This window comes from Petaurus breviceps, unplaced genomic scaffold, assembly GCF_028583685.1.
Source record: "Petaurus breviceps papuanus isolate PSGF00001 unplaced genomic scaffold, PetGlider_PUasm1.0 547, whole genome shotgun sequence".
Taxonomy (NCBI): domain Eukaryota; kingdom Metazoa; phylum Chordata; class Mammalia; order Diprotodontia; family Petauridae; genus Petaurus; species Petaurus breviceps.
Window position 1 is genome coordinate 151,536 of NW_027186368.1, and position 23,134 is coordinate 174,669.

The 23,134-nt window shown below is 54.2% G+C and overlaps 1 protein-coding gene across 2 annotated transcripts in view; it reads right to left on the reverse strand.

The window, feature by feature from the left end:
• Positions 1–6,377: 6,377 nt before the first annotated feature.
• The window catches only part of FBLN1 (fibulin 1), a 69,521-nt gene continuing 52,764 nt past the window's right edge, over positions 6,378–23,134 (reverse strand). Inside the window, exons 15-17 of one of the 2 annotated variants that reach the window (XM_069102252.1) lie at positions 15,398–15,540; positions 13,951–14,082; positions 6,378–7,321 (exon numbers count right to left, since the gene is read on the reverse strand). In XM_069102252.1, coding sequence (XP_068958353.1) covers positions 7,182–7,321; positions 13,951–14,082; positions 15,398–15,540 — 415 coding nt within the window. In that variant the 3' untranslated portion in view covers positions 6,378–7,181. Of the gene's footprint in view, positions 7,322–13,950; positions 14,083–15,397; positions 15,541–19,704; positions 22,373–23,134 lie in introns of those variants that run through there. The other variant, XM_069102253.1, reaches the window with a different exon arrangement.

Genomic DNA, 23,134 nt, shown 5'->3' on the forward strand with positions numbered 1-23,134 from the left:
GAGAGCAGGGACACCTTGGGCTTTCCACCTCCATGGAGGAATGTGAGATGGGCACGCTGAACCCATAAAGGGGAAGACATCAGGGCCTTGATGGCAATGGGCCACTTCAATTATGAAAAGGAAGAGAGACAAGAAGTTAAGTTCCAGAGAGGAAAAGCACTGGATGCCAGCATTCAGACCCTAACCTTGTGGCCATGGCAGACTTAGCCAGGAGGCAGTACTTCCCCCAGCCCCAATTTCCACATTGTCTTTGCCCTGTTGACCTGGTGGGTCACTGCTGACGTGAAAACCCACAGAGGGTCTGAGTGGGCAGTGCCAGGCAGCCAGGGAATGGCCAAGTGTCTACTCGTATTTGGAAGATTCCAACATGCCCCCCCACAAAGAGGCTGGGGGCTATTTTATGACAGGACTATTAGGCCCAAGATACAGATGAGCAAACTGTAGCCCCAAGAGTGAAGAAGCCTTGCTGAAGGTCAGACAGCTCCAAGTGTGAAGCCGGCCAAGGGTTTTTCTCCCATTCTGTAGACAAGGATGCCAGGTAAGTGATTTGTTGGAGATCCTACAGTTAGGGAGGGTCAGTGCAGAGCACGATTCATTATCCCCATTCTGCAGAGAAGGAGACTGAGGCTCCAGAGATAACATGCTTATCCATAGCTACCACCCAGCTGGTAGCAGAGCCTGGATTCCCAAGCAGGCTCTTTCAGCTCCTTCCGAAATGCGCGGGCCCCAGCTGGGAGCTGGAAGGGGTCTCTTACAAATGAGGATGGTGAGGCCCACAGAAGGACCCCAGCTGGGCAGCGGCAGAGCCAGGGTTCAAGCCAAGGTCTGTTGACTTCAAGCCAGCCCTCTCTGAGCCCCACCCAGCTCCTGCCTTTGCTTCCTGGAGAGCCCCAGTCCCACAGATGCTCCTGGAGGCCTGCCCACACATCTGATGCCTGGCTCAGAGAACAGTCATCAGGAGAGGCTCCACCCCACCCCTTCTTTTAATTAGGCCTGATCGTGGCAGCCCTCCAAACTGCCCGCCGAGCACGAGGCTCGCCCCCACCCGGCTGGGCTGCCGATCAAGGCCAAGTTGGGACATGTGCTTTGGGCAGGAGGTGGCATCTACGGGTGCCCACCCTGTCCCCTTTGAGGTGTGCCCAGGCAGGGCTGACCAGAGAGGCCACCTCCTGGTTAGAGAGGCCCTGGTTGGTCTTGGAAACTTCTCTGGTTCCTGCGAAATGGAGAACATTCCTTTCTAATTTCCCGATCCCACAGGGCAGGCCTCAGGCAAAGTCCCCCCTGATCCTTGGGCTTAGCTGGGCTTGTGCAGCAGCCAGACTCCCCAAAACCTCAGCTGGAGTGCCAGGGCTTGGTATCCATTTCAGGCCTCTCCCCTGTCCCCCAGAACACTGCCTGTAGCCTCTCGAGCTCCGGGTGGTCCGGCCTTCAGGCTGGGCTGAGGTCACTGGGGGAGAGGGGAGGTTGGCAGGAGCCTCCCTCCCTACTTCCCTCCCAGGAAGGGTGGCACATGTCAAGGGCCACAGGGAGATGAGGTCAGAGCCCCAGAGTTGTAATGGCAGGTTCCTTATGGGGAGCCTGGGCAAGGATTCTGTCCAGCAACATCTTGGGTTGGTATGTTGGGCTCCTTTCAGGGGCAGGAGGTAGATGCAGGTCTGACATCAGGAAAGGGCCCATAGCTGAAGGCCAGGGAGACCCAACCATGTTGATCCAAAGAAAACCAGAAAAGTCCAGAGTTCAGAGGGAGTTTAAAACTCCCAAGCTGAGAATGGCAGCAGGGAAAGGGAGCTCCAGGGTGGGCTAGTCTGACCTGCAGACCAAAGGGAACCTACCAGATGGTCTGGTTCCAGTCTCAGCGTTGTACAGAGGGGGAAACTGAGGATCCCTGAGGAGCAGTGACTTGCCCAGGATCACACTGGGAGTTGGGGCTCCTGCCTCTGCTCAAGACCCACCCTCTCCAACCTTCCTCAATGATGGCCATTGCCACTGGCCTCTCCCCTTTTCGGCTGCTGGTAGCTTCCATTGTGTACACCTCCCACCGGAGGACATACAGCAGCTTCCTGCACATTCATCTGGTTGTGCCATGGCCACAGGACCTGTGTCCATGCATCCGTGGGCCCCTCTCAGTGCTTGGTACGGAAGGGACAACATCTCACTCCTTTGATCTGAACCCATCTTTGCTGTCTTTGACCCAGGGTGAAGGGGTGAGGTGGATAGTCAGCGGGAAGGGGCATGATTTCAGGCCAGTCTGGCCTGGGGGCAGGGGGCTGGGCTAGAAAGCCTCCCAATATCACCCCTCCTCACTCAAAGGCCAGCCAGGCCCATTGCCTCCCTTACCTTCTCCACAGAGTGTGGAGATGCCTGCTGCAGGTGGGCAGGCAGACCTGTATGTGCCTCCTGCACCCTTCTGGAGCGCCAAGGAGTGCCCAAGGACAAGACGAGCAGCCACCCGGGAGGGGAGAATGAGCTTCTGGCCTGTCCTCATGCAGGACATGATAATGACCTGCACCTCACACCCAGTTAAACAGCTTCCTCCTTTGAATTACACTGACCGAGGCATACCTTCTTACCAGGCCAACAGCTCTTCCAGGCACACTTTGGGAAGGCCACAAAGGTCCTCCACACTCACAGCTTTGCCTGGCACGGCCCTGGCTGAGAAGGTTTGTCTAGGATGTGGCCATCACACCCCTTGTGACCGATACAGTCATTACTGCGTGGCCCAGCCCGAAGACACACACAGCAGAAGGAAGGAGAATGGAAAGCATCCCCCCCAGGAGTCCCACTGCCCTGCCCCAGGTTATCCCGACTTCATGGTAGGGTTGGCAGCCTGGCTCCAGGGCCACAGTGTCCCAAGGCCAGGCTCCTCCTGCTTTTATCCACATCCAGCAGGCTGCCTGAGAGCGGGCAGAGGCTGGTGCTGATGAGGGCCAGTGGGACCAGCTGCCTCCTTCCTGCACCCACAGCCAGTTGTTCTGCCTCCCCCTCCCGCAGGCATCCAGGCAGTGGATCCAAAACAGCTTCTCTCTTACTGCAGCCCTCCTTACATTGAATAAGTATTGACTAAGCTTCGATTGTGTGTAGGGCCCTGTCCCAGGCACTGGGGGGATGTGCAGAAACATCATGTGTTACTCGTCCATGTAGCTTTATGGAATCTGTCAATGTGAGAAGTGATTTCATCGAAGCCAGTGACTGGGGCCTAGAGAAGGCCAGGGAGGCCCTTTCTCCGGAGGATCACTACCCCCCCCCCCCCGGTCCCTCCTCTTCGGCTCTGTTCACTCTCCTAATTCCAAATTTAGGCAGGTATCATTCAGCTGCACCTGACAACTCTAAGCCGATATCCGGGGAGACTTTGTCCAATGCCTTGGAGAAATCAAAGGACATTACGTGTGTGTGGTTTGGGTCTCCTGGTGAAAGAGGAGATGGCATTGGCCTAGCCAGACTTGGTCTGAATCAACCCACGCTGGCTCATTGTGACCCATCACTGGCCCCTGGGGTGATGTCTGCTTCCCTTGCTAGGGAACAATCCCTCTTCTTTTACATTAGAGGAAACTGAAGCCAGGATGGGGGAAGGGACTTGTCCAAGGTCACCCAAAGAGACATCAATAAAGTGAGATTTGAACTCAGGATGCTTTCACTGCAGCAGACTGTCTTCTCAGCCCTGAATTAATGAGGCCATGTCAGCACCAATGAGTGAGTAGGTGCCAGACCATAAGCGGCCAGTTGGGGGATGGATGGCTCATTAGCAGGTACACCCCTTCCTGAGGGCCTCAGCAGGCTTCATAATTGAGCTGTGGCCCCTTGACCCTGCTGGGAATCAGAGCCTCTGTGTCCTGGATGGGCCTCCTCTGTAAGCCTTGGCCCAAGGCCAGGTAGCACAGCCTCCTGGACAGAGAGAGGGCAGGCCTCCCACAGTCACGGAGAGCCGAGTTCTGATCCTGCCTCAGACACACACTGACTGAGGGCCTGGGGGCAAACAGCTCCACTTCTCTGAGGACCCCAGATCACAAAGGGCTCTCTATGGCTGGCCCTTACTGGGCAGCCTCCTTTCACTGAGGGTGACAGGCTGCCCTTAGGAGCCTGGACCGGTATCTGTACCAGTGGTGTCTGGGCTGGGGTGAAGGCATGGAGAGCACCTGTCTCCACAGCAATGTGTGGTCTGTGTACAAAAGCCCTTGAGATGAGTGTGGCAGAGATCATGATTCCCATTTTACAGATGGTGAGAAGAAGCTGGGACTGACTGGCTGTGGCTTCTCCTGAAGGAAGGTGGGGGGCCACTAGGCTGGTGCCCTCTCTTTCCCCTGGAGAAGCCTGCCCTTGCTACCAGCTGGGCCAGGGAAGGGCTAGCGGGATGCCCAGAAGACACTGTCTGGCAGAGCCAGACCTTGGGCATCTTCATGCTCAGGGAATAGACACACAGCACTTCCAAGTTTGTAAAACATACTTCTATCATATCATTTGATCCTCACCATGCCCTAGGACGTAAGTGACTCGTTATCCCCATTTTTAGATGAGGAAAGCGAGGCTGAGAGGGGGTTAGTGACTCACCCAGGGTCACACAGCTCAGAGATGGCTGAGTCAGGATTCCAACACAGGTCTTTCTGACTCCTAGGATACTCTGTCTATCCACTGTATTGTCTAGATGCCTCATGAGGTCAGGGACATGGATTTAAACCTCACCCTCCCCTCCCATTTGTCACAGTTTTGCACACAGTAGGCTCTTGGTGAATGATTTATGAAGAAATGAATGAGAGACTGTGGGAAGCAAGATGTAAGGAAATACAAACCCTTAGGCACACACCGGGGACCCAGGTTTGGACTGCTTCAGGCACTGGACAGCTACAGGGCCACAGTCCGATCAATATTCCCCACCTCCTTGGGTTTGTGTGAGGAACGGACTTGGTAGCATCCTTCAGTGTGTGAGGATTGTCCTTATCCTCAAACTTGGCACTCTGCTAATGTGGCTGGTTTTGGTTCAGGCTCTTCTTTCCCTACCAAGACCCCACCTCCAGCTGGTCCATGGACCTTGGTGGGGAGGCACACGGCTCCCCCAGCTTCCCCTTCTCTGCTGCAGCTGAAAAGGCTTCAGGGCTCATTATGAAATGCAGCTGCTTGGGCCAGCCCTCAAAGCCCAGAACAATGCCTTATCTGGGAGCACCCCAATCTCCCCAGCTCTTAATGAGCTTTGGAGAGCTCCCATCCCCGGGGGGAGAGCAGAGCCATAATGAGAAATCAGGGCCCTTGGGACTCAGTCAGCTTTGTAATTCAAGGTGCAAAAATGATAGGAGTAATTAAGACAAATTCAGTTGGGTGGGCAGGAGAATTCCTTCCTGGGTGACTTCTAACAGCAGTCTGTGTAGCCACACTGTGCAGCTCCCTCCAGGGTCTAACATCTGGTGCCCCCTAAAGTCCAGCGTCCTGGGGCAAAGCCACCCTGCAGGTTCAGCCCTAGGTATGGCTACAGGACCAGGGAGAAGGCTTCTTCCCACTCCCCTCCCAGGGCTTGCAGGAATGGTTCAGCAGAAAGGGTTCTGAATTGGAAGTCAGAGGCTCTGAGTTCAAATCCTGCTCCCCACCAGCTCTGTGACCTTGAGCAGGCTGCTCAGCCTCTCTGAACTCTAGTTTCTCTATCTCTAAAATGGGGAGAATAATACCTGTCCTCGTTACCTCACAGGACGGCTTTTAACCAAGCCCAACAGAAAGGTGGGCAGTTATGAGTGCCCATAACAACTGTACTTCCCATTCAAAGCCTTGGCCAAATCAGACTCCTCTCCAAGCCACGACACCCATTGCTGCTTAAAGTCCCACCTCCAGACCCAGCTGAGGGCCCACCTCCTCCATGAAGTCTCCCAGGATTCCCTCCTAGGCTTCCCAAGGACTGGTCTGGATCTTTCCTTTCCGCTCTGCCCTCTGCCTTATTGTGGAGATGTCTGGCCATGTCCCATAAGGCTGTAGGCTAATAATACTCACTGCCCTTCCAGGCTCTCAGATTCCTCTCCCTGGTCCTAAGTCTGTCACTCCATCCTTGGCTAACAGTCTGTGTGAGTCATTGTGGCCAAACCAACCCTCCATCCTGCAGAGGCCTGTGATGAGCCACCCCCCTGGGCAGGACCCGCCTGGGCCCAAGCTCTCCCATCCAGCCTCTCAGAGTGGCCTGTGATGAGCCGCCCCCCTGGGCAGGACCTGCCTGGGCCCAGGCTCTCCCATCCAGCCTCCTGGAGTGGCCTGTGATGAGCCACCCCACTGGGGCAGGACCCACCTGGGCCCAGGCTGCCCCATCCAGCCTCCTGCAGCCCTCCACACTGCCATGATATTGTAGGAGCCATGGCCCAGTCACTGCCTCGTAAGCCCTTGTGGGACGGTGCTGAATGAACACAAGATGATTGTAGGAAATTGTATTTCACAACAAGGGGGTGGGGTGGGCAGAAGTACATTCATTGCATTATTGTAAGAACATGGCTACATCCCAGGGAGCCCAGAGCATAAGGATTTGTGTCTCTACCCAGGGTTTCTTTACAGTGCCAACTGCCTCTTCTAAGCAGCCCAGAATCCCATGGATCTGGCAGCTGGGGCTGGGCTCTAGGCCTGGAGCTGGCTGGGGGGCTGGGCTCTAGGCCTGGGGCTGGCTGGGGGGGCCGGGCTCTAGGCCTGGGGCTGGCTGGGGGGGCCGGGCTCTGGGCCTGGGGCTGGCTGGAGGGGCAGGGCTCTAGGCCTAGGGTTGGCATGGGGGGTGAGTTCTAGGCCGGGGGCTGGCTGGGGGGGCCAGGCTCTAGGCTGGGGGCTGGCTGGGGGGTGGGGCGCTAGCTGACCAGCACATGCAGGCATTGGCTGTGTTTCCTTGGATCGGGACATGCACCTGCATGTGGCTAGAAAGAACACAAACGTCATCTTCTGATTCCTTTATGCCAAGCTCCCCACCTCCCCGCTTTGGCAGTGGCTAAGGCCGACATTGGGCTGTCCCTTCTAAAGACATGAGCAAGGCCAGGCCTCTGTGGGGCTTAGCCCGGGGAGGGGAGCGCCCACCTTGCACCAGGGAAACTTTCTTGCCCCAACCTACCCCCATCCAGCACAGCTCTGGGCAGATCATGCTTAGGACAGAAATGAGCAAAGGGAAGAAAGTGTTGGGCCTTACAGGCAGAGGCAGGGCCTGATCTCTGGCAGCAAAGCGGCCAAGGAGCCGACTCTCAGAACCAGTATTCAGACACGAAGATGTGGACGTTGACCACGTTACGATGGGAGACCACTCCACCCACCACGTAGTTCATCTCCAGCTTGAGCGTGACGTAGAAGGGGCCCACGATGGGACGGACCTGGCGCACCACACCTGCCAAGAAACCAGGACAGCCGGGTGAGCGGAGGCCCCTAGGATAGATGCCCTCCCCCATGCCCCAATGCCCAGTGCCCGGGCAGGGTGCCGAGGCCACAAGCACAAAACAGAAAGTCCTTCCTGCTCGGGGCTCTGACTCTCCCACTTCCCAGCCTCCACAGGGTGGGGCTGTTTTTCTATCATCCTAAATTGATCTGAGGATTTGAAAGGCAGCAGGCCTCGAAGCCAGCAGGAACTGAGTTCAAATCCTGCCCTTGATGCCTCCCAGCCAAGGAGACTATAAACTGCACCGGGTGCTGTGGGAGTACTTTCCTCCTCCAGAAGTTCCCAGGTTAGATCTCACCCCCGGGTTTGGAAGATGGATTAGTTCATTCCAAAGGAAGCTCCCCAGGACTCAGGACAGGCCACAGGGACCTTGAGGGGGGCCAGGGGGTTCTGTCGAGGGTCTTCTCCTGAATCTGGGCTCTGGGGTAGCTCCCCACCCGCCCTTCCAGAGCATTCCCTACAAGTGCCCTTGGGGGTACACTCCCTGGGGGCTCACTGCCTGGGCCTGCTGGTCAGTCAGCCTTGAGACTGGTGGCCTTTCGTCCCAAAGAAGAATGATTGACACCATCCAAGGCCACCAAAGCAGGTGATGGTGGTGTGGAGGCCACCCAGGGGTCAGCAGGAAGGATCTTCAGTCTGGAATGCTGGGGGTGTTTCCTCTTCTCACCAGACCCATCTGGCTAGGGGTCTGGGCAGCTGGGCCTTCTTGGGGCTGGCTTCATGGGAACAGGGAGTCAGGTGGCCTGGCTCCCCATCCTGGCTCTTCTCATTACCAGCTGTGTGACTGAGGGCTTTCCCCTGCCCTCTCTGGGCCTTGGGTTCTGACCTCCCTTGTAGCTTCCAATCTGGGACCCTGCACTCGTCTGAACCCACAGTCCGTAGTTTCCAATGCTCGTTCCCAACAGCCTCTTGGGAAAAAGCTCATGTGCCTCCAGTTGGACAAGGGAGAAAACTGAGCCCCCCCCCCAGAAGCCAAAGGACTGACCCAACATCACCCCTCTGGAGTCCTCTTGGGTCAGATGTGAATACCTATATAATCCACCAGCTCCTAACCTGCCTGTCCTCCCTCTTGGCCTGGCTGTGGGTCAGGAGCAGGCTCATTCTGGTCCCAGGAGCCCAGATTCTCAGAGTGGGAAGGGACAGACCCTCAAGGGCAGCTGGTCCAAGCCCTCCACACCAGGCCTGTGAAGCTGTTGGTTATTCAGACCCTTCCTCCATGACGGGAAGCTCATTACCTCCCATGGTGGGCAGCCATGGCTGCCATCCACCTTCCTAGAACCTCCCCCAGTGAGTAAGCCAAAGGAGGCTGACCCCTCAATCACATGGCCCGCCTGGCCAAACAGTGGAGACAGACGGTGACCTCTTCTCCAGGCTGACCATGCCCAGCCCCTTCCAATGGTCTGCTTGGGGCCTGGCCTCTCTTAACCTGCTTCTTGCCTTCTCTGGCCAGGTTCCAGGCTGCCCAAATCCTTCCTTAAACAGGGCACCCACCGGACAGGGGTTGGCCAGGACTGAAGGGCCTGCCTGCTTCTGGGAGGGCAAGGAGCTAGACCTCCCTCTCCCCTTCACTTGATGCAGGAGGACGGGGGGATGTGGGGGCAGCCCATCTCCCTTGTGCTCCATTCCTTTCCCTCTGTGACACTGACCCTCTCCTGGGGGGGCAGACCCTGGGAGCCGCCTTGGCAGCGGGCCACGGACTGGTCAGAGAAAGCCTCGCCTAATCCTGGGGATTTGGCGTGAAAGCCTCACAGAGCCAATCCATCACCACAGAGAGGACGGCTGGCGGCTGTCTTCAGGAGGAATTTCTGAATCAGGAAGCGAGCACCCTCGTAATGGAGCTAATCCTTGGCCAAACTTTCAGAATAAGGCAGGAGGAAAGGGTCACAATGGCATCTTGGACCCCTTTCAGGGGCCTGAGTTTCCAAAGTTGGGCTTGTCTTGAGATTGAGCCCAAGAAGACTAATTGTGGACAGCGGCCTGCCGTGATCGGGGGTCCCCGCAGGGCCAGCTGGGCAGCACAGGCAGCTGGCCTTTTCCCCCTCAAGCCTGGCTGCCCGGTCCGCAGCCTCCCTTTCTGTGGCCCTCTTGGGAGTACCAGTCTCTGCTCGGCCCTTGCTCCCTTCTCACTCTCTGAAGGGGTCGTGAGCATAGAAGCCTTGGGGCTAGGGTCCAGGCTCCAGGAGCATGGCGCTGCCCACCTCTGAGTCCATGCACAGGCTTGGGATGGTGGGCCCTTCTCTCCATCCCCTACACTCAGGAGGTTTTATGGCCTGGCACTGGGGACTGGCCCTCAATACCCGGGTTCACCCCATTTTCTCTAGCTGCTGCTTCCTGATCTTCCATGGCACCTGTGGGCTCCACCCCAGGGGAAAAATTCCCTTTTCCACTTCATTCAGCATTTCATCATCCCAGAGATCCTCAGGACCATGGGACCCAGGTTCATGAAGGGGCAGAATTTGGATTTGGACCTGGACCCTTGGACTCCCAAACCAGGTTTCTTCATCCTGCAAAAGGCTGGTTGGAAGGAATGTCCAGGACCTCTGGTTCAAGCTCTGGCCCCAGCAAGGAATGCTCTGGACAGCCTAGCTAATGGCCAGTGGTCTCTGCTTGGGCTAGAAAGTCAGGGGAGCTTTCCCTGCTCTGTCACTGGGCCTCAGCTTCCCCCTCTGTAAAACATAGGGGTCTTGGTACAGTCCCAGAACCACAGGGTATCCCAGCAGGAAGGGACCCTGGCTGAGGGCCTTGGAGGCCTGTCTGGCTCTAAATCATGGTCCTATGGTCTGCATTGGCAGGCCTCTCGGAATGGAGAGCCCCCCAGCTTAGGAAGAAATCCCCCAAGTCTGGATGCTGTGGGTGAGAAGCAGGGGGTCCGAGGAGCTGGCTCTTGTCCTGGACCTGCCGCCTTCCTCTCTCTCTCTGGGCCTGAGGTCTCTCCAAGGATAATTTCAGTTGCAAATCTGGCAACTTGACCTGTTTTCCTATAACCAGTTCCCCCTTTGCAGTCCCTATGGAGGTCTGGCCCTGGGGCCAGTCCAAACACAAGGTGACCAGGATTCCCAGAGGAGGAGTGAGGAGGGGGTCTTACGGGCATGGGCCACAGCCTGGCAAAGGTTCTGAGGCAGGAGATGGAGAGTCGTGCCTGGGAAAGTTACTGTAGTTTGACTTCTGTGTCATCAGAGGTGAGGCCCTCCGAGGTGGGACCCCAGAGCCGCTCCTGAGGAAGCAGCCAGAGCGAGTTTCTCTCCCAGGGCTGAGTGAGGCCAGTGTGGAGGCTGGGGGGCCTGGAGGGGCTGGCCAGCTGGCCTCCACAGGGACAGAGCAGGAGAGTAGCCTGGGGCGGCAGCCACCGGGCAGGGCAGCACTAATGGCTTCCAATTGTTTGGAGGCCAGGCAGGAGAGTGTGCCGAGAGGGTAGCATAATGAGAACCTTCAGAACCCACTCTGCCCTCTCAGTCACTTCAGCTCTGTGAGTGAGCTGGCTGGGCACACACTTGCACACGCACACACTTGCAAACTCACACACTTACACATGCATACTCTTCCACACACTTGCACACGCACACACTTGCACACTTACACATGCACACTCTGCCACACACTTGCACACGCACACACTTGCACACGCAGTGCTCTGACTTCTTTGGAATGTGGCATCTCCAATGGAGGGAGGAGCCGGGCAGCTCCAGGATGGCCTTGGGGAGCTCTCCTCTGTACACAGATCTCTCACCTCCGCACCTTTGCCCGGCCTGTTGCCCATGCCTACATGCCCATACCTCCTCTTGCTGCCTCCATGACAGCTCACAGACTGCCTTCCATGAGATCCCCTGGGCTCTGATCTCTGAGCAGCCTTGGGCTCGCGGTGCTGGCAAGCAGGGACTCACTGCGTGATGGAGAAGGGATTCCTGCTTCAGGGAGGTACCAGACTCATCCCTTCCAGTTCCACCATAATCCTTGGCCATTTCCTTGTGGGAGTCGTGTCGAGGAAAGGAGGTAAGGATGGGACAGGCGCTCTCATTAGACAGCGCCGAGTGAGGGGATGAGGCCGGCAGGGTGACCAAGGAGCAAGGGTCCCACCACCCTCCATGCTGGTCAGAGCAGGCCTCAGCACCTCAGGGCTGTAGAAGGGATGAGAGTCCTGAGGAGGGCAGTGAGAGGCCTGGAGGAGTGAGGGAGAAGGCTCAGGGTGAGTGCCGTGGGGAAGACACGCAGCATGTCCCCAGGTGGAAGGGCGGCCCAGAAGTTGGCCAGCTTCCTCTCTGGGCCACTGCTCAGCCCTAGCAGAGCTGGGAGCTTCTCTGGGTCTGTGGTGGGTCAGCCGTCCTCAGAGGTTCCTTCCAGCTCTGGGATTCTGGGGCATGCTGCGTTGGAGTCCAACCTTTGCTCTACATCCCTCTGATAAAAGGGTCTGAAGGAGGGTGCTGCCAGGCAGTGACCACTATCTTCTGAGGCCTCTTCCTCTCTGACATTCCCTCTCTCTGCCCAGAACCTGAGCCATTGAGGAATTCTGCCCAGAGAGTGGGAGGAATGCTTCATAATAGCCTGCTAACAGCAGGGCCATGAGCTGGGTGCTGTGCCCAGGCTGGGGCTAAGATGGCATCCAGAAAAGCATCGGGCTGGGGCTGGAGGCCTCAGGACTCAGAGTGCTCAGGCCTGGGGGCTAGGCCCAGTCCTGCAACAAACTCATTCACTTTCTTCTCTGTGGGCCTCACTTTCCTCAGCTGAAAAATGATGGTTTGGGAGTAAATGACTTCTATGATCCCTTCTGGATCTGCCATTCTATATTAGATGCTGTAAGGTCACAGGAGAAAAAGAATTACACATGCACAGCTTGCAAGAATGTTAAAGGCCATTACTTCAAACCAAACCTTTTATAGAAGAGGAAACTGAAGTCTGATGGGGACATCTTGGCCAAGGAGACAAAGGCAGACAATGGAGAGCCAAGGCCTGAGTCAAACTCCTCTGAATCTAAGACTGTGCTCTGACATTCCCTGTTCTAAAGCCCCTCCCTACACTGACCTTCCTTCCCAGCTCTGATATCCCCTGTTCTAAGTTCTCTCCCAGCTCTGACATCCCCTATTCCCAGGACCCTCCAAATTCTGACATCCCCTGTTCTCAGGACCCTCTCAGTTCTGACATCCCCTGTTCTAAGTTTTCTCCCAGCCCTGACATCCCCTGTTCTCAGGCCCTTACCAGCTCTGACATTCCCTGTTCTCAGGACCATCTCAGCTCTAACATTCCCTGTTGTAAGTTTTCTCCCAGCTCTGACATCCCCTGTTATCAGGCCCTTCCCAGCTCTGACATCCCCTGTTCTCAGGACCCTCCCAGCTCTGACATCCCCTGTTCTCAGGACCCTCCCAGCCCTGACATCCCCTGTTCTCAGGCCCTTCCCAGCTCTGACATCCCCTGTTCTCAGAACCCTCCCAGCTCTGACATTCCCTATTCTAAGTTCCCTCCCAGCTCTGACATCCCCTGTTCTCAGGAACCTCCCAGCTCTGACATTCCCTATTCTAAGTTCCCTCCCAGCTCTGACATCCCCTGTTCTCAGACCCCTCCCAGTTCTGACATTCCATGTCTCCAAGATTCTTTCTAAACTATTGCTGCAGAGAACTCGGTGCTGAGGAATTCATTCCTATTATTAATGAACCATTCTTAATTCTTTCCCAATGACCTAGATGGGCATGGGGCGGGGGGGGGGGGGGGAGTTGGAGTCAGGAATGCATCAATGGTACATTGGTGTTGTATTATTTATAGCAAGGGGACCCATTTGCAAACTTGTAAAGTTACTGCAAATGAACCATTGGCCAAGGCTGAAGACACGTTGCCTTCCACCTCCAAAGACAAATTAGCAACAGCAGGTTTTACAGGCAGAAGAATGGAGCCTTTCCCAGGGAAGGGCCAACATTCCCAAGGCCATCGTATGGACAGGAAGGTAGGGATTTAGCAGTCCAACACCACCCCCTCGCGGCCACATTCCAAAATTGTATCGAAGGGTGGAATGAAGATTTTCACAGAATTATGATTCTGTTCTTAGACCCCTGGAGCTCTGACATCCCCTGTTCTAAGACCCCTCCAGCGCTGACATCCCTTGTTTTCAGGCCCCTCCAGATCTAACATCCCTTGTTCTGTCTTTCTGTGTTCTAGGTTCTAAAGTCCCTTTAGATTTTAACAGTTTATATTCTGAACCATGCCAGCTTCCGCATCACACTCTACACTAGGAAATCATCGGGACAGTTTCTTCTCTTGTGAAGACAGACTCTCTATCAATTCTACAAGTGTCCCCGAGCATTTCTACTCCTTTCAATGGAGTGTCCCTGGGACTGGGACACGGGAGAGCTGACAGGTCAGTAGGAAGGAACACAGGGCAGAAGCACCAGCCTGTATAACAAAGAAGCCTTTTCAGTAAGAGGTCAAAGCTGCGGGGCTTGGGCCGGACCTCGAAGGGCAGATCGTTGTGACCGGGCTCCTGCAGGAGCCTGCCCACCCTGGCTGGCAGCTTGGCACAGTCAGGCTTTGACAGAGCTGGACAGATCAGAGCTGGACAAGTCCTAGGGAGGCACAAGTCCAGCTGAAAACGTACTCACCCACAGTCATGCCGTCCAGATAGCGCTTAATGATGTCAAAGGAGTCCCTGAGGTTCCCTTCCGTAATGTCAAAGATGATGTCGGCGTGGTTGGCCGGGTATGCGGGCGTGACAGCCCGGAGGAATATGATTTCTGCGGGTGAGGGCACGTGTCAGAGGCAGGCGGGACTTTGAGCAGAGAAGGGGAGAGAGGAGGCAAGAGCGGAAGCTAAGGGCGGGTGCTTTGGTGGGAAAGAGCTCGTGGTGAATGGCCCCGATTTTCTCAATTAAAATAAGGAGGCAAGGTCCTCATGTGGGAGAGAGGGAGCAGGGGAGCTGGCGGGGGGGGGGGGTCAGGACGGAGATGAAAGTATGAAATGGCTTCAATGGAGAGTGAGATAAGGGACCAATTAGCGCGGACTAAGAGTGAGGACCCAGGTGAGATTAGATAAAACACCTCCGCAGTGAATCCCGGCAGCCCGCCAGTGGCGGGACTTCCTCCCTCAGCCACGCGCCCTCAGGAGAAGTAGGTGGCGGCTGAGGCTGGCCGAGGGATGGGAGAGGGAGGTGAGGGCACAGGACATTGTGGAGTTGAAGTGACCGCTCCAGGGTCAAGGTTGGGAAAGTGAGGATCTGAAGCCCAAGCGGGGAGGATGCATGAGAGAGCGCCGAGGCAGAGGAAGGAACTGCCCAGTGGTCACCATGAATGAAGGAACATTTATGCAATACTCAGACCGTGCCAGACAGCATGCTCTGCATCGGACTGCAAATGCAAAAGCAGACAGTCCCTGCCCCCCAGCAGACCACCCCCAAAAGGGACCCGCCGCCACAGAGGGGCTTAGGGTCTAGAAAGGAGCAGAGATGGCGAGCGAGTCAGAGGGGAACAGACTGGCGACCCCCTTCCAGGTCTCTGATTATGATGCCAGCAACGGAAAGAAGGGGTAGGGTGGGGAAGGCTGGCACGTGCCCTCTCCAGATGAGGCAGCTGACCAGGATGGACAAAGAGCCAAATGAATATGGATGTGCCTGGTGTGATCGAGGCAGCCATGGGAATTAGGGCAGGGGAAGGGATGGAGGGGCTGGGTTGGTGGTCAGGAGAGAGATTCAGCCCCAAAGGATTGACCAGGGAAATGAAAACTTGTGGGTGACAGATGATGAGATCTGAGTGTGACTGAGGCTGAATGAGGCCATCCTTGGACTTTGGAGAGGTTTGGGGTCCACGTGAATGCCCTGGCATAAGAGTGGGATTTGTAGGGGAGAAGATGGTGAGCCAGGGAAGGAGGCACCCCAGTCTCCTGACATTCCTTCCTGTGCTCTTTGGTGCACTCAGGAATCAGGAGATCCTATCCCAGCACCCCAGCCTTCACACTGCCCGCCCCTGCTAACTCCATCAGGGTGTACTCTGCCCAGGAGCAATGCTGAATGGTCCTAATGGTCCATGGCCTCAATAGCCCAATCCCATGACTTACCTTCAGGGCGAGTAAACTCTCGGAATGTGGGCAGGGAGATCACTGTGTGAGAGATAGTGTGGACAGGGTCAAGCACACAGGTGACATCATTGGGCCGACAAGACTTGATGCAACGGACGGTGTCTGTCTTCTCATGTCGGATCCTGGGAGAGACAATAGCAGAGAATGTGTCAGGTTGACAAGATCAGCCAGGGGAGGGCCAGGAGACAGATGGCTCCTGGAGAAAAGATCACTGAAGGTTAGGACTGAACCTGGGGTCAGCAGACCTGGATTCAAATCCTGGTTCCAACAGATGGACAAGTGAGTTGGGTCCACAACCGAACAGGAAGAAAGGGCAGGGCTGGATGTACTTCAGGAAATCACAAAGCTCCTTTAATGACTCCAGAATTCTCACAGAATCAAAGCTTGGCCCAGTGTACTACCAGCATTGTGGTATGTCTGCAAACCATGAAACACCCCAGTCTCTGAAGAACTGAGTGTAATCATCACTCAGAGGGCATCGGAGAGGGGCATGGTGAGCATGAGCGGGCTGCAACATGAAGCCAATGGGTATCTATGAGATCAAGGATGCCACCCCAAAAGTGTACAATGGAAAGAGAGGATCCTGTGTGCCGTGTGAAGAGCAGGGGTTACTGGTGGAAATCGCCTGTGTACTAGGAGAGAGGAAGAAAGAGCCCCCAAGACAACTTCACGGAAGGGTATAGCCTGGGACTGGCCCTTGTGGATGGACTGGGAACCGCATCCCCAGAGGGTAAGTCCATAACAATGGTACCAGGGATCCAGCCAAGGGTCCGGAGAAAGAGGCAGCAGGATCTTAAAGATTACAGTGATTGAGAGCGTTGGTCCAAGGGGATAGAAAGGTCTCAAGAATGAAATCCCAAATGACAACATGAGCAATTATGACAGCGGAGAGAATCAGCCTCCAGAGACCAGAAGGGCTAAGGCAGGAATCAATGTCTGCTGGATTTTTGAGGGGCCATTGTCCATCCCAGGATTTCTTAGAGATAACCCGAGGATGACTTCTAAGACAACATGTCCTCAAACAAGAGTCCACTCCACACCATCCCAGATGAGGTTTCACCAAAAGATCTGTGACGGGGAGCTCATTACCACTTGAAACAGCCAATCACATTTTAGCCTAATTCTGGCTGATAGGTAGTTTCTTTTTGAGATGAATGTGTGCCCTCTGAACTTCTATCCCTGCTCCGAGTTCTACACTCTGGGGCCAAGCAGGTTAAGTTCCATCTCCCTTTTGTGAGATGGCCCTTCAGATATTTGGACACAGGTCTCAGTAATAGATCCCCAGGTCCCTCAAACTGTCCTGGCCGGGCACAAGTCTTGCCTTCCAGGTGTGCCTCTTCTGGATACAGGTTCCACATGTCACTGCCCCTCTTAAAGTGCAGCACCCTGGACCAACCACAGTCCTCCGGTCATCAGCTGAGCCAGACAGTGGCATTGCCACCTCGCTTCTTGAACGCTGCGTGTTTGTTAAAAAAGGGAGACACCGTGTTCTTGTTCAGAAATTGTAGCTGCCTCACTGTTTGGAGAACTCCTCTGATACCATAGCATCTCCAAATTACATCGAGTTTGTCCAGCGACATAAGCCTGAGTTGTTTAAAAATATTTCTGCCTGGTCTACCTTGTTTTAGGCGCTGTGTGGATGCGAGGTGCAAGCTTCTGATTTTCCCCACATTTGCCATCGTCATTACAGAACATGACCAGCCTTGGAAGATGCACTTGATCTGCCCCTAAAGACTCTTGTCAGGCCGATTCTGCTGGCCAGTGGAAGCTTGGAAAGGGGGGTGCCTTTGGGAGATGCCCATGCTTTGAGCCTTCTTCAAGTGGCTCCAGTGGAATCTCTTTCTACTAGGGGACTTCCAAGGGAAGCTCAGTTTCCTGCGTGAAGCCTACCTCCTGGTGGTGTCTGTGCATCTCAAGGGGAGCCAGGAAACATTATTGTTGCTTCTTATATCACAGAACTTCAGGTGAACAGAGCAGATGGTCCACATCAGAATGTGTGATTACTGCGGGGTAGTGACCAGCCACAGCATCACCAGAGGAATCGCGCTGCCATTTGTCATGTGGAATACTGAAACTAGGTTCCCTCTCTCCATGTCCTGGCTGTGCTCCCCAGGCAAGCTGCTGCAGTGCCTGAGGCAGCTCTCTACGTTGTTTGCCAAAGCAGATGCTGATCAGCATTGGTAGATAGAGTCCCCTCTCCTGGGCATTCTACTTACCAATGAAATCACAAGCCTGGGCCAAGAAAATTACACGGACATGGTGACCAATGAAAGGGTTCCTGGTAGCTGGAGGCAGGCCATCTCCTGTGATCACCAATCACAACTTTTGTAAAGTAAGTGTCAGGGCACGAGGTGCCTGAAAATGAACTGGGCCAGCCCCGGACCAAGAAGGAGAATCGAGAGCAGGTGATGGGGGCTTGGCTACCCAGGCATCTCCCACTCCCACTCCTGGTGCAATCCCTGGACAAAGCCTCAGACTGGACCCAAGACCACCCCTGATGGCCTACCTGGGCACTCTCCCACCTGCCACAAGCCTTCAGGGATGGCCCCAACAGCCCCCATCTCCCCATTAACTGAAACAAGCGAGAAAAGCAGACTCCACTGGGCTGATTATTGATATAGAAAAAGCAAACCATGGCTCTGACATGGATGATTTCTGTTCTTGGACTGACCCCCTCAAAGCTCCTGGTTTCTTCACTGAGGACACATTGCTCTAGGGTCAGCCCATCTCTCTGCTATGAAGCCCAGAACTTGAGACTGAGCCTGACCAAATGCTGCATAGAGACCCACAGTGGGGCGGGGAGGGGGAAGAGGCGGGGATCGACTTCTGCCCACTCCCCATCACTGCTGCTGCCCAGCACAGTAAACACCATCTCACTCAGGGACTGAGGAGGTTGGCCGATGCCAGTGAAGAGACATCTGGAGGCCAATCTTTTCACTCCTGTCAGAAGGCTAACAAATGTCCTTTCATGAAGTCTTCTCCCATAATAAGGACCTCCCAAACCATCAGAGCAGTGGGTCACTCTACAGTCCCTCAAACCCTCAACTTGCCTATGCAACCAAACAACTGTGATTGTTGTTTTAATGACAGGGCTTCCTGGAAACAAAGTAAATGTCCATCAGTCAGAGAATGGCTAAACAAAATGTGATATATGGATGGAATGGAACATGACTGTGATGTGTGTCAACAGAGAAGCATGAGAAGATGGATATGAACTGATGCAAAGGGAAGCCAGCAGAACCAAGAAAACAAAAGATGCAATAATCACAACCATGTAAAAAAGGAAGAACAGCCACCATGAAACAAGCAGAACCGAATGTTGTGAAACTATAATGGACCTTTCCCCCTAGAGGCCAGACACTCTTGGTTGATGACTGCCCCTCCCAAACACTGTTTCTAGAAAGCACCAATCATCTCTTGGTTCCACTGCTCCAGTGACCTCCTCCAAAGCCTCCTTGCCAATCACCTCGATGCTTACCCGTTCTTCCCCTCCCTACTAGTTCTGGAACCATGAACTCTGCCATTGTTCCTTGATAGGGTCCCACTCACCATTTCAGTCATTTTCTAGACTAAAGTGCCTCACTTTGGTCACCATTCCCCAAGTGTGTGTGAGGCTCTCTGCTCTCACTCCCCCACTCCACCTCTCTGTCCCCCCCCCCATTAGAATGTAGGTTCCTTCATTAATGTCTCCCTTCTGGGAAGATGGGAGGAGACCTGTTTTATGCCTTGTTCAGCTTTCTCCTTCTCACTTCATTTATCCCCTTTCTAACTGGGCAAAAGAGAACTGAAAGTGAAATCCCCCTCCTTCCCTGGCGTTAATTGGGTTCCGTTTTGTGATAGTTTTCTTCTTGGATCTTTTCCTTTAATCAGCCAATCCTTAATCCAGAGTCTGCCCAGCATCCTTCACCCCAAAAGAAAAGAAAGGACTGTGGTTGGTAAATCTGAGCCACTGTATTGTGCATCACTTGGAGAAATGACTTGGAATAAACTTCTCACCTGAGCCTATGCCCCTTTCCACAGTGAAGGGATTTGGCTTAAAGACTGGGGGCGGGGGGGGACAGGATGCTTTGGACAATGAGTCTTGAGAAACAGCAAAAGTCATTGTGTGAAAAATGACCTAAAACACTCCTTTTATAATTCTGGCTTTAAGTATGACTTGATCTCAGTGATTGAAGAAATACATACATTCCTCAGAAGAAATAAATGAAAGTTTCTGTATTATTAGACCACACACACACACACACACACACACACACACACGCGGAGAAAGAAAACATGTAAATTCCTTGAAGGCAGGTAAGTTCTATATTTCTATTTATATCTCCATCACTGAGCACAAATTTGGCTTAATATTTTTTCCCTTTTGTCCATTCCACTTGGCCCCAAAGAAGAGAAATGAGAAGTGAGGAGGGAGACAGGAGTTGGGTTTCACACTATATATAATGTCAGACTCGTGTGATATGTTGGTTGATTTTGCAAAACGGTTTCTCCCTCTCTTTTTAATTTTTTGTTTAAAGGATGTCTTTGGGATAACATTGGGAATTCAATGGGAAATGTAGGTGATGTAATGAAAAAGTTAGCAATAAAAAATCACTTTTGGCAAAATGGCAGAATTACACATCAGCCTCACTTTTAGCACATGTCCCTCTGTGGTCTCTGGATTTTCCTCCCTCAATCCATTTTCTGGTTCTAGACACAGGAAGCATGAATCTCAGTAGACAGATTCTCTCAGTAGGCAGATACCCACATCAAAAAGATGAGAGCTTTTTGGGAGCAGGGATTTGAGTCTTAGCTAAACTACAGTGTTTCATTAAGAGCATTTCATTAAGTCTTCAAGGGCCATATTAATGGCAGCTGTCAACCTCGATGTCTTTACCATTCCCCAGGCAGGATGCTCAACACACAGAAAGAACTGGCCACAAACATAGGATGAAGTAAATGGAAGCAACCCCGTTACCGCCTGCCAAAAGCAGCCCTAAGTGTGGGACAGCGGAGAGATTAATTCACAGAGATGATGTCTCTGGAGTAATCCTCTTTGTCCCACTTGTGCAGAGAGCCTCAGCCCCTCTGAGGAGCAATTCAATCCAAGCTTTCCTTAAGCACCTACTGTGTGCGCCAGGTCCTATAGGAAGGGGGCACATTCTGCTGAGGAGAACATTCGAGCAGGCTGAGTGGCCAGTCCAGGAGGAGGGGGGCGGGGGTTAGTGATGCTTCTGCTGCCCTCGATTCTCTTAGGGAAACAGGAGAGGTCAGCTGGTGACAAAGTGCCTTTCATGCTGACGGTGAAAAGAGGTCTCCATTCTTTTCTAAATCCATCTTTTTTCTAAATCCATCTTTTCTAAACGAGGTGAGGAAATGAGAGCCCAGCCTGGGCTGGTCCTCAGGAGGACAGGACCACTGAAGTCACCACAGAGAATAAGCATGAAACCCCAAACTGGGTAAGGCACGCACATTTACCTTTGCTCTAAAATGAATCATTGATTACACAAGCAGCAGAACCGTTCTCTAATGACTAAGGCAGTCAGGCAGCAGTGACAAGACCCGAGTTCAAATCCTGCCCGAGTGACCCTGAGCAAGGGATTTCGGTCTGTGTGCCTCAGTTTCCTTGTCTATAAAATGAGGGGTTGGCCCACATGAGTCCCTTCCAATTCTGGAGTGAGTCAGCCTTTCCTATCTCTCTAGACCCCGTTTCCTCACATGAAACAAGAGAGTGAAGTGAGGAGGTGGTCCCTGGAACTGTGCTCAGGTTTAAAATGCTGTGACTTTTATTAGTAAGAACAACAGATTCTGAGTTCAGAAAGGATGCCCCCAGAAGCCCGTCAAATGGTGGGTTAGTGAGCCCCGTCTTTGGCTGCCTCTCTGCCCTTATATTGATCTAAGCCCCGAGGGGCCTGGGCCCCCACCCACTCTAATCTCCCATAACACTAATTACTATGGAATGTGATATAGCTCCCTAAGGTTTATACACAGAGTCCCCTCAGGGAGCGAGCTGCTGGAATGATGCCCATTTTACAGATGAGGAAACTACGCATTCAGGATCTATCAGCAATGAAGGGGTAGGGGCAGGATTTGACCCCGTTTCCAGAGCTCCAGCCCTCTCTCTCTCTCTCCCCAGGGCCAGGGCTCTACCTGGTAGGACCATGCTCTGGGCCAGCCTGGGTAGCTAAAAAGGCTTGGCTTGATAACGGGGGAACTGCACTGGATCTCAAACCTCTCGGCCCTAGCCTGGCTCCGCCGGTACCTGCAGGTGGACAGGGCATCTCTCCAAGGCCGCCACTCAGGGCTGTCCTTAGAGAGGGGCCCCGCGCCAGCTCAGGAGGCAGGGACAGAGAGGAGAGAGAGAGCCTAAGGCCGCGACTGCAGGTCCAATTCTGCTAGCCGCGAGATGGCCTTTGGGGCATCTCGGCTTCCTCATCTGTAATACGGAAATAAGAATGCTTGGCCTGCCCTGCCCCAGGGCCCACCTTCACTCTAATTCCAACTGGCTATGCGAATTCTAGGGGGCAGGACGGGGCCAAAGGGGGGTGGGGTCTGGGGGAGGCCGGGGCACTTTATTATTAACTGGGGGCAGGGCAGAGAGGGGGGAGGCGCCTGCCAGCTCAGCGCTCAGCAGTCACGAAGATGTGAAGCTTGGCCACAAAAGTGTTCACTGCGCCGTGACGTAACAGCTCCATCTGCACTCTAAGGAGTAGGTCCCGTGGCTCGGGGATCGGCCTTTGCACGGCCACCACGCCACTGTGCGCGGCCACTTTGTGCGTGGTGAAAAAGCCCTCCTCGTTCCCACTGGTGATGGCGAAGACGACGCGGTCCCCAGGGACGGCGCTGGAGGGGCCCATGCGGAAAATCACAGCCGGCACTTGGATGGTGGTGGGGAAAGAGAGATGATAGTGGGTTATTCTCAAGGGCAGCCTCAGGCATTCCTGATTCTCATTACAAGGCAAGCGCTCGCAGCGACTGCAAGAAAAGGAAGAAGACAAAGAAACGGGAGGGTTAGTGCTGCAGGAGCAAGTGGGGCAGGCTGAGGGACGCGGCCGGAGAGCTGGCCTGGGGGCCTGGTGGGCACTAGTGAGAAGGCCCGGCTTCCTTACCGCTCCTGGGACCCTGGGATGTGGACCAGGCTAAGTGTCCTCAGTGACACGTGGGGTTGGGCTAAATGCCGTCTGAGGTCCCTTCCAGAAAGAAATCTAGGCCCCAGGACCTCTGAACCTGCTCCACTGCTGAGGGCTTCTAGGAGAGGGGAATGGCCTTGTAACCATGAAAACAACACCGAAGTGGGTGCTGGATTCAGAAACTTAGATCGGGAAAGTCAGAGCTCCAGGGGCCTTAGGACAGAGAATGTGAGCACTGGGAGGGACCTGAGAACAGGGGATGTCAGAGCTGGGAGGGCCCTTAGAACAAGGAATGTCGGAGCTGGGAGGGCCCTTAGAACAAGGAATGTCAGAGCTAGAGAGGCCTTAGGACAGGGAAGGACAGAGCTGGGAGGAGCCTTTGAACCCAGAATGTCAGATCTGGAAGGAGACTTAGAACAAGGAATGTCAGATCTGGGAGGGATATTTGAACTCAAAATGTCAGAGTTGGGAGGGGACTTAGGACAGAATGTCAGAGCTGGGAGGGCCATTAGGACAAGGAATGTCAGATCTGGGAGAGGCCTTAAAATAGAGAAGGCCAGAGCTGGAAGGGCCTTAGAACAGGGAATGGCAGAGCTGGGAGGGGCCT